This window comes from Schistocerca gregaria, chromosome 2 (assembly GCF_023897955.1).
Source record: "Schistocerca gregaria isolate iqSchGreg1 chromosome 2, iqSchGreg1.2, whole genome shotgun sequence".
NCBI lineage: Eukaryota > Metazoa > Arthropoda > Insecta > Orthoptera > Acrididae > Schistocerca > Schistocerca gregaria.
This window is the reverse complement of record NC_064921.1, coordinates 888,388,305-888,407,536: the sequence shown is the minus strand read 5'-3', so window position 1 is coordinate 888,407,536 and position 19,232 is coordinate 888,388,305. Positions and strand designations below refer to the sequence as shown.

Here is a 19,232-nt window from a genome sequence, read left to right as displayed (position 1 = left end):
AAACAAGCTCGTGTGATAGTGCTTCTCTACAGTCAGAACTTCCGTGTCGGCGAATTTTATTACGTGGTCGGTCTCATTCAGTGCGTGCTCTGCCACGGTCGATTTCTCCACCTGCCACAACCTGCAATTTTGCTTATGTTCTTTGATCCTGGTGTTGATTGATGGTTCAGTAATTCCAACATAAACTTTTCCGTATGTGCATGTTATGCGGTATATTCTCGACATTGCAGATGGGTCCCTTTTCTCCTCTGCCGATCTAAGACACTCTTTGATCTTCCTTGTCAGTTTGAAAATCGTCTTTACGCTATTTTTGCGCAATATACTGCTTATTCTGTCCGTCACTCTAGGAATGTAAGGCAGAAAGGCCGTACCCGAAATTTCTTTTTCTGATTTGTTACTTCGCCGAGTGTTTCGATCTGTTATACTGCTAATATAATTTGTCGAATACCCATCGCTTCTCATAACATTTTCCAGGTGTTGCATTTCGCGTCTGAAGTGCTGCGGCTCAAGTATTCGTCCTGCTCGCGTTACGAGCGTATTAATCATGCCTCTTTTCTGGCTCGGGTGGTGGTTTCATAGTTTGTGAAGGTATCGGTCCTTGTGTGTCAGTTTTCGATACACGGTGTGTCCCATGGTAAATTTACCGTGGAAGTAGAAAAGGACAAAAAACTACCATTTCTAGATGCGCTGGTCACAAGGGATGGCGACAACCTTTGGCACACCGCAGAGGAGAAAAGAGACCCACCTGCAATGTCGGGAATATACCGCATATCATGCACATGCGGAAAAGTTTATGTGGGAATGACTGAACCATCAATCGAACCCAGGATCAAAGAACATAAGCGACATTGCAGGTTGGTGCTGATGGAGAAATCGGCCGTGGCAGAGCATGCACTGAGTGAGTCCTACCACGTAATAAAATTCGCCAAAACGGAAGTTCTGGCTCCAGAGAAACACTATCACGCCCGCTGGTTCAGAGAAGATACAGAAATACAAAAACATTGCAATAGCTTCAATAAGAATGAAGAAAGCCTACAGGTAAACGGATCGTGGCTTCCCGTGCTGCAGTGAACGACCGTCGCAGGTAACAAGAGAACCGCACCGGAAATGACCGCGGAGATGCCCTCGAACATTGGCGCGCCAGGTACATACAGTATAGTTTGCGGCCGCGAGCTCGGCTCCAGTTCACCACCAGCAATGTAGGGCGAAGCTTTGACGATGCCAGCCACTCGTGCTGGCGAAACGTCAGTAAAATCATGAGATGAACGTCGGCCGAAGAACCCGAGACAGAAGACAATAGGCAATTTGTCAACAAGTGGCCACGAAAACCTTAACAATTTTTCTATTTTATTAATGATTCAGCTCCACCAACAGCTACATCTGCACCCTGAGAAACCCAGTGCATTGCGTGGCTTAGGACGCTTTATTTATTAACAATTCTTCTCCTTCCATTTAAGGATGCAGCCTGGGAAGAATGACTGCTTGTACGCCTTCGTACGATCGATTATTTGCTTAATTCCATCCGCACAGCCTCTTTGGGACAATTACGTAGTGGGCTCAAGTACAGTTCATGTCCTGAAAGACTTTTCTTGAAGTTTAATAAGCAAATTCTTACAAAATCTACACTGTCACTCTTCGTTTTAACCCAAAATGTCTATTGTATTCCTTGCCAGTCAACTATGCATGTGATCACACGCATCGCTTCTTTATACGAGTTCAGTTACCGTAGTTTGTCGGCATATATAAATTTTGGTTTCTTCTGGAATGAACAATAAATGTATACGAATGTTTTTGCGATGCATGCAAAACTAACGTGATGTCCATGAAGGAGAGTCAGTCTTCAACCATCACAACAAGAATTGTATATATTTCATAACTATACAACCATCTGTTGAACTCCAACTTCCTCCCCTTTTCGACGACTTTCCGTCAGCCTTTTGGATGAACACGTCAGAATATCTTGTATCCTTCTCATCGTCAGCGCTTTCACCGACTCTACATGGCAATCCCAAAGCTAGTTTGGATTCTATTGAGGCCTCTTCTCTGAAAATGAGAAGTCTGTTGTGTTACATAACAGCTAATTACTCCTTATTTACTCCACCGGCTTACGTGGACAAGCCTCTTAATAAAATGAGTTGTCATATTATTAAGCTACTAAGCGAGTTCTTTGAGGAGCTCCTCCGCATTCTAGCAGTGAGATGACACACCCATTCAATCCAACAGTCCCATTATAGATTTTGCTACCATAATTGAAAAATCGAAAATAATTACGTATCATACTCCAACGAGAATTGAAATCTGTATTGCACCCATGAATGTTTTCTATGAAAAGTAAGTACTGAGAATTATTTAACTGCATTCTACTCAAATAATTTTATAGTAAACGTTTTACTGCATTCTGCTTCCAGTTCGTGGTAGAACTATTTTATATTTATAGCAGAAGAGAAATCATAATGTTTTGTTCCGTTAATATCTATTTATTGCCAACCAGTTTCCGGCTGATTAGATCATCATCAGATCACAACAGACTAGTGTCCGCAAAATATACTAGTGTGCAAAAAGCCAAAGCCAACCCATTTAATGTTTGTACTTACAATTTTTTCCATTACGTTGGTCACTGTTTAAATTGTAATTCATCCACTACTATTAGAAATGCTCTAATTATCGTGCGTATTTCATACATAAGACGAGTGATGATTACTCAATTTGACATATTCTGACTAATGTCATGATTAGTGAGTCTGTATGTTAGTAAAAACATTCGTTTCCAACGTTTTGTACCTTGGACACTAGTGTCTTCGGTGAATGTTAGTCGGTAGCTACCCGGTAAAGGTACAATGACTTGAAAACCGATTGTAAGAAATAAATAGTGGACTAAAACTCAGTTCGTTCGCTTTTCTCCCTGTAATAAACATCTACAATTCTACATACTCTTGATCAATTTCTGATGTTCATTTTCGATTTATGTGCAACATTCACACAGCTGAAACTCTACATTATCTTAAAGTTGATCAAATGTTGATACCAGCTTTTCCTACTACTAATCATGTGTAGTTGTGGAACCCTCCTGAAATGCAGCACGCACGTTTCAAATATTTGTTTAACGGCTTTTTGAGCCAAATCGACTGCAAAACTATTAAGGAAAAATAAAGAGAGAGACGTAATGTATAAAACAAGATCGAAACAAAGAGATTTTAGTAACACACAAAAGAGAGATGGAAAATAGAAGGTGCACAATTCCATTTTGGGAAAATATATGAGACAATTAGATTTAAATTAATTTATAATGTCACGTTGCGTTTTGTGATTGGTTGAATTGTTGGCCGTTTTATGCTTGTACAACAAGTTATGCACTTAAGAAAACCAACTCGCGGTTCTAGGCGCGCAGTCCGGAACCGTGCAACTGCTACGGTCGCAGGTTCGAATCCTGCCTCGGGCATGGATGTGTGTGATGTCCTTAGGTTAGTTAGGTTTAATTAGTTCTAAGTTCTAGGGGACTGATGACCTAAGCAGTTGAGTCCCATAGTGCTCAGAGCCATTTGAACCATTTTAAGAAAACCAAGAACGAAGCCACTGTTTAATCTCACTACGAACAGTTTTACATCAGTTGAGTACTTTTTTTTTTTTAGTTGTGGCACAGATATGTGCAGGTGCTCCCATTACAGAAGATCTGTTTATCCCTCTTTATTTCAGATTTAAAGCTCTCACAAAATAAAATAACATTTGCTGATGTTGACTTATATGACAGAATAAAATCGTGTGCTGGACCAATACCCGAAGTCATATCGGCTTTTCCAAAGGGAAAGAAGTCAGCCACCCAAGAACGAATTGTTGGACAGTTTTGAGAACCATAGTAACTGAAAATCTTGCTGCAACTTAGCATTCCTGTCAGCGCCAAATTGACTCGGATAAGCAATTTTTGCAGGTATCTTTCGATTTCTCAAAAATTTGCCACTTGTGTAATTTACTCAACTCGAGGCAGACTCAGATACTTACCCTCTCTCTCGTCTGTCTATCGTCCTCACTTTCCCTCTCTCTCTCTCTCTCTCTCTCTCTCTCTCTCTCTCTCTCAGGGCAAGCTTGGAGTGACCACTACTCAACACTGACGTGTTTACTTTGTTGGCAGACATCCGAGCAAAGTGTGCCTGGCCTGCTAAAGCCACCCAACACCAAGTTCAGCGGCAACGGCGCCAGCGGTCCCGGCGGCAGCAGCTACAACAACCACGGCAACAACCACAACAACAACAACGGCCACCAGCTGCATCAGGGCCGGCGCGTCAGCTTGGTGGCCATTGTCAGCTCACGGCGGGAGTCAACGGCTTCCAGGTGAGCGAAAGAGTAAACTCCAGGCAGCGATAACCTAAGAATTCATAAGCACTGTCATTATTGTTATTCTCATAGGCTGTCGAGATAAGCACGCTAACCATCTTCGCTCGGTGGATTCGTAATAACGAGAATACAAATTTCGTATTGCTGTAGATAAATCAAACAGCGTTTGGATATAATATGAAGTTCAAGAATTCGATATCACCACATTTCATCCAAAGAAAATTTTTCCTTGGTTTCTTTCCACTTTTGATTTCTGTACGTTGCGCACTTTCATTTCTTATTCGTTTCCGTTTTTATACTGCTGTCCTACCACATTCGGCAACCTTACTTCCTAAAAATTATGAGTTGCAACACCTATTTAATACTTTCTCGTCTTAATTCTCTGTGAACTATTACTTACATTCATTCCGAATGCATATGCATTTCACTCTAGTGCTTCTTTCACAGTTGGAAACACAGGTACCGAGTATCTTTCCGTTAATTGCTCAAGTTTGATAGTCTTCGATTAAAATCACCTTTATATTTTTCTTTAGTTTCTATTCTGCCTATATCAGTAATTCCCAACCTGGGGATAATTACCCCTGGGGATAATTACCCCTGAGGGGTAAAATGAAATGTTCTCAAAGTTAAAACTAAAGGGCTGTATTGTGCTTCTGACACGAAACTAAGTTATTTCAAAAGATCATTACTATTATCACTATCTCGTACGAGTGTAATACTGATTGCAGAAGTTACCAATAATTACACTTTTCTCAAAAAGTAGCATTAACGCGTGACTTGAGTTGCGCTCTACCAAAACGACGGTTCGGTAGTTTTGGTAGAGTGCATACATGACGCAATAAATTGTAAGATTACCGGTGGTACTGGCAGCACTGATATGGAAAGAAACACAAATGACTATGCGAGAGAGAAACTGGGAGCTGAGGAATTCTGGCTGTTTTTGTTTGTTTGTTTCACACCTAATTAGAACCGCACATCGTTCAGTGTAGTCCATTGTGTATTTTAATTCCCTACAAAACATAAATTGCATTCTTTAAGTAATAAAGCAACGACTTTTGCTGCAAGTTCGGTTTTCACGCGCAAACATATAAAAAAAAAAAAAAGGTACATTATTACTCAATAGAACTTCCTTCGTCATGATCAAAGGCAATAGTTTCGTGTTATTACTGATAAGAGCGAAACTATTTTATAAATAAGAGAAACGCATTTCATATAAGCTCGACGAGCTATTGACGCGATGTTTGATGTGTCCCTGTTTTACGTCTCTTTTTTTATTATTCTCGAGCGCTATATTTTAAATTTCATTTTATACTACAAATCCCTCTGTTCTCAAATAGGACCTGAACTGAACATTGAATATTTCAATTTTGCTATAAGGACGTTTTATTTGTAAGTAACAGACAGTAGGATAATTATGTTGAACAAAAGTATTCTGTAGGTCACGCGGCCCTTTATATATCTAAACCCAGTTTCTAGACGGTTCACCGCTGCCCGTTTCTGGGGGAATCTAGTAAGACACAGATCACACACGCAGAGAAGGCGATGGAATGAGACCACGCCCGATTGGTATGCAACACACCTAGAGCATATGTAACGCGGATACGATCTGAAGTCACCAGTGCTCTTAGGAAAACCGCCGTAGGTATGATAGTCTACGGTAGCCTGCGGAAGTTTTACAACTCTAAGCGTGACACATTGTGGTGAAGGGTAGAAACGAAAGTCTGAATAAAATGTTCCTTTTTGCCATATAAGCTACACACATAGTTTCTACTGTGTACTATGCATCCAAGATAGTAAAACTGAGACATAAAAATGTGTTATAAAAACACATTTTTCTAAGTTGGTAGTTCTCACAATGGACCATAAATTGCGTCATTATTCACTTCGTAACGGATAAACGAATTTATTGACAGCATAACACAACAGTACCTGCGTAATGGTTACTACATTGCAGAAGGGCCTCTAGAGTACTATTGTTATTATCATTAGCGGCTGTGGTCAGACACAAAGCATTGGCAGCTCGAAGTCTTCCCAATTTCTGTCAGTTCAGAAGTAAGGAGTCCAGTAGGCAAGTGATTTACAAACAGTAATTCTAGAGTATGCATTTTAATTTGACTTATTTTAAATTAGGAAGCAGTATGTGGGTGAATTAAGTGTCGTTAGGGATAGGATTGGTGCAAATGAAGCATGTTAGCTTCCTTTTCTGAGAAGAAGCTGTAGGTGGCACTTGTGATGCATTGAGAGCTGCTTCATCACTCTATAAAAAAATTTTGATAGTGATAAGAAGTACCAGCGGTCTCTATGAATCATTGGTTCCTGGTTCTATAAAACACCTACAAGAACTAAATATCTTTTACTTTCGTAACTTTAAAAATAAAGGTGTTCACAGAAAATTCTTTTTCGTTCTAAAGTTTAGCTGATGATAGGGGCAGGAGGAAGGAGCATGGGGAAAGAGAATCGGGAGCGAGGGGGGGGGGGGGGGTTCTAGCTTGTATCTGATTGCACTCAGCGGTAATGATGTAGAAAGGTTGGGAACCACTCGTCTCGAAAATGTTACTAATTAAAAATTATATTAAAAAATTTTACAAGGCACACTGATAGTGTTATTATTTCTAATCGATACAAAATAAGACGCAATACCATTATAAATACAAGAAGCGTTCACCTGCACTGAAATCGTTCTTACTCTCGGCAGATGTATTTGAATACATGTTTCTTCACTAATATTTAGTAAAGCAGTAAGTATTGAGCATTCATTCTTCTTCACTCCTTCGTTTTACCCAAGTTCCTAATACTTTCTGTATTTCAGTTACATTATATTGGCCATTGTCATCGTGACTTTTTTTAATGGGAACACAGGACGCAATTTATTATCATCCTTTTGTCCCTTTCTGCCTTCCTTTCAACCTTCACATTGCGAACCCACAACACATAGTTATTAGTCATTGTTATTCACACTACCCAGTTGTGCACGTGTCTCAACGGCAGTTCAGAAAGAAGGCAACAGTGACTACTAGGGAAAATTTCTGGGGCCTCGATGTGCATATTACGGATGAAGTGTCAAACGCATTGCAATTTCACTTTTAAAAAATTAATGCTGATTGTTACAGGAACATTTTTCTACCGAAGTCTCAGGGTTTTCTGTCTATGTTTAATGTACAGAACTTTTTATCGAGACCAAAGGTAGCTACGAAGGGCGTTCAAAGGTACTGTAATGCAACACATTTTTTTCTGGTAGTAGGTTGGTTTTATTCAGTCTTTCGATTCACCATATTATTCCCCATTTCTTTGGCTACAAAACCCTAGTTTTCAACATAATCTCGGTTCAATGCGATGACGTCACGCCACCTCACTGGGAGGGCGTGTATGACCACACGGTACCACTCTACTGGTCGATGACGGAGACAGCCTTTTCCTGCATCGATCACTTTCCCAACATCCACGTACTGCCTCCTGAGCAGTGCATCCTTCATTGCGCCAAGCAGGTGGATGTCGGAAGATGAAAGATTCGGGCTGTGGGGTGGATGAGGAAGAACAGTCCAACGAAGTTTTGTGAGCTCCTTTTGGGTGGGCAGACTCGTGTGAGGTCTTTCCCTGTCGCGGACAAGAAGTCCGTTAGAATTTTTTTGGCGACGAACACGTTCCAACATTGCAGGAGTCACAGCTGTGTGCCGCCGGGCAGCACGAGGGAGACTGGACAGATTTGCGCGACCTAGTTGCGATGATGATAGACGCCTCGCCCAAAGACTCACCGTGCTTTTGTTCACTGTCAGGTCTTTGTAGACATTCTGCAAGTGCCGAGGAGTATCTGCAATGCTCTGGTTTTCCTGCAGAAGAAACCCAATGACAGCTCTCTGCTGAGGACGCACTGCTACAGACGACACTTTGAAGGTTACGTATAGCGCCGCCACCCATAGGAACTTCATGAAACTAAAGGAACTGAAGCGGGAATATTCCACGATGCCCCACAATAAATTCGCATTTTTAACCGAAATTAACAGAGAAAAAAATGTGTTGCATTACTTATTGAACGTCCTTCTCTCTGTATCTGCGCATATTACACTCATGCTCATAAATTGAGGTTTATGTTGATACATGGTGAAATAAAGCTCTGGTGGACGGTTTGCGGGTTTAAACCACCTCAGGGTATGACCATGTAGTGCATTTGACCTGCGGTCGACGCACGGTGGCGCTGGCAGCAGTCCACATACGCAGAGGTGTGTTGGTGCATGTCAGAGTACGGTGCAGCGAGTAAGTCTGCAGACGTTTTTAGACGTGCTAATGGTGACTGTGTGTTGAAAATGGCTCAAAGATCACGTATTGATAATGTTATGAGGGGTAGAATACTAGGGTGGCTGGAGGCTGGTCAAACACAGCAGGTGTGCCACAAAGTTTGATCTCAAGATTATGGCAACGATTCCAGCAGACACGAAACGTGTCCAGCCGCTACAGTACGGGACGTCCACAGTGCACAACACCACAAGAAGACCGATACCTCACCATCAGTGCCCGCAGACGGCCACGGAGTACTCCAGGTAGCCTTGCTCGGGACCTTATCGCAGCCACTGGAACAGTTGTCTCCAGACACACATTCTACAGACGGCTGAACAGACATGGTTTATTCGCCCGGAGACCAGCAAGTTGCATTCCACTGATCTCTGGTCACAGTACATGGTAAATGGAACAGTGGTCCGAGGTTACGTTCACGGACGAGTCCAGATATAGTCTGAACAGTGATTCTCGGCGGGTTTTCATCTGACGTAAACCAGGAACCAGATACCAACCGCTTAATGTCCTTGAAAGGGACCTGTATGGAGGTCGTGGTTTCATGGTGTGGGGTCGGATTATTATTGGTGCACGTACACCACTACACGTCTTTGACAGAGGAACTGAAACAGGTCAGGTGTATCGGGACGTCATTTTGCACCAATATGTCAGCCTTTTCAGGGTTGGAGTGGGTCCCACCTTCCTCCTGGTGGATGATAACGCACCGCCCCACCGATCTGCCATCGTAGAGGAGTACCTTGAAACAGAAGATATCAGTCGAATGGAGGGGCCTACCTGCTCTCCACGCCTAAACCCCATCGAGCACGTCTGGGATGCTCTCGGTCGACGTATCGGTGCACGTCTTCAAACCCCTAGAACACTTCAGGAGCTCCGACATTCACTGGTGCAAGAATGGGAGGCTATACCCCAGCAGCTGCTGACTACCTGATCCAGAGTGCGCCAACCCGTTTTGCGGCCTGTGTACATGTGCATGGTGATCATAACCCATATTGATGTCGAGGTACACGCTTAGGAAACAGTGGCGTTTTGTAGCACATATTTTTCGGGACGGTTTTCTCAACTTATCACTGATACCGTGAACTTAGAGATCTGTGTCGTGTGTGTTCCTTATGTGACTATGCTATTAGCGCCAGTATTGTGTAATGCCACGTTGTGGGGCACCACATTCTGCAATTGTCCTTGATTTATGAGCATGAGTGTAGATTAATTTTTGTAGAAACGAAATTCATACACTGAGGTGACAGAAGTTGTGAGATACCTTCTAATACCGGACTTGCTTTTGCCCGGCTTAGTGCAGCAACTCGACGTGCCATGGAGTCAGCAAGTCCTCTGCAGATGTATTGAGCCGTGCTGACTTACAACATTCCAAAACTGCGAAAGTGTTGCTGCTGCAGGATTTTCTGCACGAACTGACCTTCCCATTATGTCCCATAAATTTTCGTTGGGATTCAATCAGACGATCTCGGCGGCCAAATCATTCACTCGAACTGTCCAGAATGTTCATCAAACCAACTGCGAGCAATTGTGGCCCAGTGACATGACGCATTGCAAGCCACAAAAATTCCACCGTTATTTGGGAACATGAAGTCCATGAATGGCTGCAGATGTTCTCCAAGTAGATGAACATGACCATTTACAGACAAAGATTGGCTCAGTTGTCCACAGGACTCAATCCATTCCATGTAAACACGGCCCACACCATTATGGACCCAACACCAACTTGCTCAATGCCTTGCTGACAACTTGCGTCCATGCCTTCGTGGGGTCTGCGCCACACTCGAACCTTACATCAGCTCTTACCAAGTGAAATCGGGACTCAACTGACCAGGCCACGGTTTTCCAGTCGCCTAGGGTCCAACTGATATGGTCACGAGCCCAGGAGAGGTTCTGCAGGCGATGTCGTGGTGTTAACAAAGGAACGTTTGTCGGTCATCTGCTGCCATAACACATTAACCCTAAATTTCGCGACACTGTCCTATCGGATACTTTCGTCGTGCGTCCCAGATTGATTTCTGCGGTTATTTTACGTACTGTTGCGTGTCTGTTACCACTGACAACTTAACGCTGGATTCGCGATAAATGCAAGCTAAGTAAGGAGCCAATGCAGTAGAGTACTCTCTGTAAAACCGAATTGGAATCCCATCAAACCTGGCGATTTATTTATTTTCAACCCATTCAGCTGCTTCACAACTCCAGGGATGTCTGTCACTATGTCCTCCATACGGGAATCTGTACGAGACTCAAACGGCGGTATGTTTGTACGATCCTCCTGCATGAAAAATTTCTCGCAAATGATGCTTTTGGATAGGGTGGATAGCGATGTGCGGCTGTTTGCTGATGATGCTGTGATGTACGGGAAGGTGTCGTTGTTGAGTGACTGTAAGAGGATACAAGATGACTTGAACAGGATTTGTGATTGTTGTAAAGAATGGCAGCTAACTCTAAATATAGATAAATGCAAATTAATGCAGATGAACAGGAAAAAGAATCCCGCAATGTTTGAATACTCCATTAATAGTGTAGCGCTTGACACAGTCATGTCGATTAAATGTTTGGGCGTAGAGATATGAAGTGGGACAAGCATGTAATGGCAGTTGTGGGGAAGGCGGATAGTCTTCTTCGGTTCATTGGCAGAATTTTGGGAAGATGTGGTTCATCTGTAAAGGAGACCTCTTATAAAGCACTAATACGACCTATTCTTGACTACTGCTCGAGCGATTGGGATCCGTATCAGGTCGGATTGAGGGAGGACATAGAAGCAGTTCAGATGCGGGCTGCTAGATTTGTTACTGGTAGGTTTGATCTACACGCGAGTGTTACGGAAATACTTCAGGAACTCCGGTGGGAGTCTCTAGAGGAAAGGAGGCGTTCTTTTCGTGAATCGCTACTGAGGAAATTTAGAGAACCAGCATTTGAGGCTGACTGCAGTACAATTTTATTGCCGCCAACTTACATTTCGCGGAAAGACCACAAAGATAAGATAAGAGAGATTAGGGCTCGTACGGAGGCATATAGGCAGTCATTTTTTCCTCGTTCTGTTTGGGAGTGGAACAGGGAGAGAAGATGCTAGTTGTGGTACGAGGTACCCTCCGCCACGCAACGTATGGTGGATTGCGGAGTATGTATGTAGATGTAGATGCTGCTCGCGGTCGTTAAATGAAGGCCATCTGCCACTGCGTTTTCTGTGGTGAGAGGTAATGTCTGAAATTTGGTATTCTCGACACACTCTTGACAGTGTGAATCTCGGAATATTAAATACCTTAACGATTTCCGGAATGGAATGTCCCATGCGTCTAGCTGCAACTAACATTCGGCGTTGAAAGTCTGTTAAATCACGTAGAAAATCTTTTCACATGAGTCACCTGAGTACAAATGACAGCTCCGCCAATGCACTACCCTTTTATACATTGTGTACGCGACACTACCGCCAGTTGTATATGTGCTCATCGCTATCCCAAGACTTGTGTCACCTCAGTATACAGTCCTCGTTTCTGGGAGTCCGAAACGAATCGACGGCGAGCTCGCTCACGAACAGTCGCCACGCCACCCTGACTAACAGCTTGCTGCTTGTCCTGTAGCACCAGTGGGAGCCGCGGCTGCCCCTGGAAGCTGTCCCGGCCGTCGCTGCGGAGGAGGGCGTCGCGACGCTCCTCGGACGCCGACGACGCGTCCGCCGAAGCAGACGCCGACGCCGCGCCGCCCATCCTCAACAATGGCCTCAACAACCACAACCACCTGGCCAGCCCCACGTGAGTACACAACTCACCTTGCTTGCTTACCAGTTGATTCACTGTTCACCGTGCGTCAATGTTCATCTGCACACACGTTTTGAACGGTGATCCTGTATGGGGTTTTCATACATCATTGCCCGTTTCAGCATACTCCAAACTGTTTTATTCACCAAGATATGAAAGTAGCTCGTCCGCAGCACTGAAGATCAGCGGCGCGTTTACCCGTCCACAGCATCTGGGGAACAGTGGAGCAGGACGTGTGTAGACGTCCACAAAAGCGAAAGCAGTATGTGTTGCTAAAACGTACATCATACAGAGCGATGAAATTATCCCCATTGTAACAACGCAATGGACAAGCTCAACTATTTCCGTGACTATTTGCATCTAAACAAAACAGTACGAACGAATAAGCAACATTGTACCTTCCTTCTGCGAAAGAATGCATTTATGAAACCCCAGGTCACTTGAAAGTGTAATTATGTCTGATGAACCAAATTTTTATTTTGTTCAGTATTCATGGCGCTATGGTTCTTAGCTACAAGCAACATAACACGCTGGTACGCAAGGAAGAAAATAACTTCCGTAAGATGAATCTCTGCCACGTAAAGATGCTCGACGAAACTTAGACCACTCATAGTACAAGACATAAGGTAACTGAAAGAAATACGCGTTGAGACGAACAGAAATGACACTTTTAATCAAAGACAATAATGAAATTACAATGAAATGAATTCCTTTAGCTGCATACAGGCGTTGATATACGTCAACGGGGACAGTTGAAAATGTGTGCCCCGACAGGGACTCGAACCCTGGGTCTCCTGTTTACATGGCAGACGCTCTAGCCACCTGTTTTTTTTTCGTTTTGTTCGTTGTTGATCGTTGTGTTTGGTTGTTGCGGACGTCACATGACATCCGTTCAAGTTCGTTGTTGATCTTTTCACTCAGTTTTTTTTTATTACAGAGGCCAACCAGCTCACTGACCGGACACGCTTTTTTTTTTAAATTCATTTTTGTTCGATATAGTACGTTGCGTTTGTTCTGGGCGGACGTCACAAGACATCTGTTCAAGCTCTCTGACCGAACACGCTGAGCTACCGTGCCGGCTTTATTTGTTCGCTTTTGTTCGTTGCATCTGCTCGGGGCGGACGTCGTAAGACATCCGTTTAAGTTCGTTGATGATCGATTAACTCAGTTTTTTTTTTATTACAGAGGGCACTTAGCCCTCTGACCGAACACGCTGAGCTACCGTACCGGCTATACACGCTGAGCTACCGTGCCGGCATCCATCTGAGCCTCCGAGGACACACAGAATAGTTTGACTGCAGGGACTTATCTCTGGCACGCCTCCCGTGAGACCCACATTCGCAACTCATTGTCCCGCATTATATTCATAGTGCCCCTGTTCATCATACTCAATACTCGCAGCTTTACTGTCGATTCCCGAAAGAGTTCGGGCACTGTTTGTGCATCCACACAGAAGAAGATATGTCCGAAAGAACAGATACCATCTTCATATATATAAAGACAATTATTACACTAAAGACATAGCGATTTATGACAGTCCCTGGACATCAAAAAAGGCAGGACGTGGTTTTTAACACGGTGTGTGATCATCTCGGACGGCAATGCACGCTCTGCAACGCGCTCCCACACTGGCCACAGGCTTGGTAAGGAATTATTGAGGCAGGGCATTCCATTGCTCCACCAGAGCGACTGCCAACTGCTGGACGGTTGTTGGTGCATGTGGATGCGCTGCAATACATCTCTCCGACGCCTCTTACATGTGCTCAATGGATTTAAGTCGGGGAAACGGACACGCCAATTCATTCACTGAACATCTTCTCGCTCCAACAGCTCTTCCACTTGCGCTATTCGATGTGGTTGCGCATTACGACTCTTAAAAAATAAATTCAGTGCCGAATGTACCCCTGGAAAGGCGCACATGGGGAAACAGTACAGTTTCACAATAACGATCACCGATTACTGTGCCGTGTTCAAAGATTTGGATGTTAGTACGCCCATCAACAGTATGCCTCCCCATACAACATCACACGGACCACCAAAACTATCATGTTGGACAATGAAATCAGGACCGGATGCACCCCTGAAATGACGCACATCGGAACAGAGTACAGTTTCACAATAACGTTGACTGGTGTGTGTTCCGTGTTCAAAGATTTGGATACCAGTACGACCATGCAGCGTTACGCCTCCTCTTACAATATCACATGGACTACCAAAACGATAATGTTCGACAATGTTCCTGGGTGCATTACGTATTTACACCTCACGCCATATCGTTGTACGTCCAGAATCAGTACTCATTCTGGATCTGCCCTCATATGAGAAGACAACACAAATCCACTCCCCGTTAACCCAGTTCCCATGCTCTTGGCACCGTCGCAAACTGTGTCATGGATGCGCAGGTTCCAACGGAACAAAACGCACTGGTCATTGGGCAAAGAGACCACCCCCATGCAGTCGCCGTGCCACTGTGCAGCGTCAGATTACGTGTCTTTCACGTTAATATGTTACGTTACTTTATCTACCTCATTCTTAAGTTTTGCAGAACAGTGTGTTAATAAATGATTTTATTTATGGATTATTCCGTTGCTTCTTGATAGAACAAATCCATATTGAGGGTTGAATAACACTTACGCAGTTTTTTGTCCTGCAGAATTTTATTTGTATGATCTAGTTTTCGGCTTATTATGCCATCTTCAGATAACCACTGGACATTGTTTACAAGGAGCTTGTGTTCTTACGAACCAAACATTCTGGACTAAGATCCGACGCTCTTACATACGATCTTTAGTTGTGGTATTGTCTTTGGAATTGTCAGACGGGTCTTTTGACTTTTTGTTCCGTAAAACTGTTCTTTAACATAATAAATTACATTTTATGGTTTTTCAGTACCATGTATGACAACAATTAGAATTATTTAGAATACACGTTATTATAAAATTACAATTTTTTGGGATTTGTTGTGAACAGTTGCACTGGACACTAATTGTTGGTTGTAAGACAGCGGTGTTTTCTTTGGGAGTTGCAATTTGTTATTAGAAAAATTGTGCATTAATAAATACCAAATAGTCGGCCGATGTGACCGAGGGGTTCTAGGCGCTATAGTCTGGAACCGCACGACCGCTACGGTCGCAGGTTCTAATCCTGCCTCGGGCATGGATGTTTGTGATGTCTTTAGGTTAGTTAGGTTTACGTAGTTCTAAGTTCTAGGGGACTAATGACCACAGAAGTTGAGTCCCATAGTGCTCAGAGCCATTTGAACCATTTTTTAAATACCAAATATTACTCTGTCACAGTTGTGTTACAGTTAGGAATGTAAACAAATAAGGGATAGTACATTATATTGGGGTGTGAATTTGTTTACTATTGCGACACTTTGTGGTTATTAGCAGGTCTACTGTATTGTGTAAAGTTTAAGAGTGGTGATGCGCTCAGTTGCAATTGGTCATTTGCTGGGAATTTAGAGCTACGTGTTTGTTAATCTCAAGTGCTTCTAGTAGGCTGAGTTTTCTGCCTTTGTTGGCTATATATAGCACTTCTGTGTGTGTTAGATATTTTTGTCCTTCTTTGAACACATGTTCAGCAAAGGTGGAGTCTGATTTATTTAATCTCCAGCTGCGTTCATGTTCAGTCAGCCTTGTTGGTATGGCCCGTTTGACCAATGTACAGTTTATTGCAGACAGTGCAGGCTATTTTGTAGACCCCACTGTTGCTTAGTTTATCTGCTTTGTCCTTTCTGTTGAGTAGGAGATTAGCTGTAGTGTCTCTTACATAATAAGATGTTTTATACTTTTGGGATTTTAATGTTGTGGCTAGTTTGTCTGACAGCTTACCTAGATATGGAATAGTACACAAGCTCCTTGTAAACAATAGCCAGTAGTTATCTGAAGATGGCCTAATATGCCGAAAACTATTTCATACATATAAAAATCAGTAGAACAAAAAACCGCCTAAGTGTTACTCAACCCACAAATAAATGATTTCGTACGCTTCAACGTTCAGGTGCAAGTCTTTCTATTAGACGCCACTTCGACTACCCTAATAGTCCTGTTAGGGAAGGGGGACCTCCAGTGTAATGTATAACACGAGCCACTAGTTGTTCCTAGTGAATCCACATCATGGAGATGTGAAGGCTAAGTTAAAGGTAGACTGACAAATTTCTGTGGTTCGGTCGAGATTCGATTCTGCGACCTCTCGGTTTCTAGTCACGAGCTTTACCAGTAGCCCACCATGTCCAACATCACAAAAATAGTTTACTAAGTCATGGCATATCCATAATGACAAGGGCCGTAACTCTATGTCATATCTTGGATCGTTCGTTAGTACTGTACCGCCTTTGTCAGTTCATGAGCCCCAACGACGGTACTTCAGTTTGTTTGATAAAACTTATGGAACACGAGACGCTGTGAGCCAAGTTAAATTTAAATATTATGACTACAACTTTCAGTGGAATGGGCTTCACGGTGTTACGGTTGGAGGAAAAACATGGCTGGAGTCAGGGAAGGTAACTACTCAACCTTGATAATTCAGTCTTCAATCATATTGGCCTTGTCTTTCGCTGTAAAATCTGTCATATTGCCGTCATAGGCAGAAAACACATATACTTACAATTAATTAATTATCAGAAGATATACCACAATCACAGTTCGGGCAAAGGTAGGTTAATAAGGCTTGATTCTGCCCACATCTAGAATGGGCCCAGTTCTTACATTCTTGGCACTGAAGCCATTCTTCCCTAGAACGTGAATTACGGTAAATGTCACTGAACACTAGACAATAATACTCTAAAACTGCCCTCTTCACTCTCAGACCTTTCACAACTCGTTTGTAAAGCCTGTCGTTTAACAGACTTCCCTTCCCTTTGCCTTTTCCTTTTCCATTTCCTTGTGTTGCTTTACCTTTCCCTTTTCCTTTATTTTTTTCAGTTTTTCATTGTTGATGTTCACTTTCCTTTTCTTGCTTTGCTCTTCTGATAAGGTCTGCTTTCCTGGAGTGTCTGTTAAAATAGCAGATTTTCTAAGACGTCTCTTGTTTGTTCCAATCCTTAGTGGTGGAAAAGGACGTACTGCTTCTGGAAAGAAAGGAACTTGACCCCCGAGTTGTTCTTCTATGACACCAGAAGATGCGGGCAGATTAACAACCCCTGATGGCCCTGTCGCATCAACGATTTGTCTTGTATCTTACTAATGTTTACAATTTCAGATGCATTCGCATCTATGCTAGTAACAACCTCTGGTACTGCTTCCGACCTATTGGTAATCATGTCATGTGAAATGCCTAAAGCCACATCTGATGCGTTTACTAAAGCTAAAGGGCGATGTATAACATACGATGATGGAGCATAGTCGTTTTCTGTAAAAACTTTGGGTCATAAGGTAAAATGTCAGCTTTTCTGAAAGTGCTCATTACCTTTATGCACGAGGTAACACGTATCTAATAACTTGTGGGATCTCATATATCCACATTGTCTAGCCAGGCCTATTGCGTAGCCAATTGCCCTGAGCCTTTGCGCAATAGCTTTTGAAAGGGGCATTTATTCCAACATTCAATGTGTGTAGGTGACGTGTACAGTGAAGTGGAACACAGTTAGACTTCGCTTTTTCCACCACATTGATATCAGTATGAGATTGGTGATTATCGAGCAACAACAAAATTGGATCTGCAGGTGATGCTTTAGTGTGTTTGTCAAAATGATTCACATATTTCACGAGCTCCGTAGCTGTCATACATTCTGAACTGTTTCCTGCGCCGATAGGTTCCGATGGTCCGCCTTTTATAAACAAATCCTTGTATTTAAATCTTGGGCAAATAAACCTGGGAGGAACTACATGACCTAATGCATTTACTGCCAGTTCCACTATAACCAATGTCCCTTGTTCAGCAGCTACTATGGTTCAACTTGCTTCATTCTCTTCTTGGCAATAATTTCCCTTGGCTTTAGCACCGTGGTACCGCCTGTTTCATTTAAATTATATATTCTTGAAGATGTAAATTTATATTTATCCAACACTGTGCTCAGTTTTTAAAAAAATTCGGTAACATTGTGTTTGTTAAGTGATATCGCCCTGCTGGCACTCATTGACTTTGGTGTTCTTATTGACAGGTGTGGATGTCTTTTTTAAAAAACCAGTCAGCCAGTCTGGACCAGCTTTTTTATTTTCGTGCCACGATGGTGGAATATTCCGAGCACTGAATTTCAGTGAACATTCGTACGCTAACTTTTTGACTTCTTCTGGCAGAAGATAATTGAAGCACATTGCAACAGATATTTTGCTAACTTATCTTTCAGTTCTTCAGTAAAGACCAATCTTACCTTTTTGTAACCAGTCGCAGTATTTTCTACCCAAGATCTTAGCTTTTTGAAACATTTGTATATAGTCAATGCCAAATATCTAGTTCTTTGGCAACAGTTTTTATTTTCCTGCCATCGTTGAGAACTGCATCTGCTGCCGTTTTGCATCAACTACTGTGACACAGAACATCGTGTTGTCTTTCGGGTATGCGTCCTCATAGTAAAAAAGAAAAAAAACGATATTTATATTCCATTGGTGGAACAAATGAGTTGGGGCAAGTTGTTCCGAGGTTACAACGTGGCCCCATCGTACCTCAATCGCACATGTTGAAATAAAAGCAAGATATTGGTTATGTTACGAAACATAGGTAATTTACGCATTGTGTACCAAAACAGTAGATAAATCCATATAATAAAACATTGAAATACTAAAGGCTACTCGTTAAGATTCGTGAGATACACTCCTGGAAATTGAAATAAGAACACCGTGAATTCATTGTCCCAGGAAGGGGAAACTTTATTGACACATTCCTGGGGTCAGATACATCATATGATCACATTGACAGAAC

The 19,232-nt window shown here is 42.7% G+C and overlaps 1 protein-coding gene across 1 annotated transcript in view; it reads left to right on the top strand.

The window, feature by feature from the left end:
• LOC126336038 (voltage-dependent T-type calcium channel subunit alpha-1G-like) overlaps positions 1-19,232 on the top strand; it is a 741,513-nt gene that overhangs the window by 565,913 nt on the left and 156,368 nt on the right. Inside the window, exons 22-23 of the mRNA XM_049999518.1 lie at positions 4,127-4,326; positions 12,195-12,365. Of these exons, the coding sequence (XP_049855475.1) occupies positions 4,127-4,326; positions 12,195-12,365 (371 nt within the window). The remainder of the gene's footprint in view (positions 1-4,126; positions 4,327-12,194; positions 12,366-19,232) is intronic.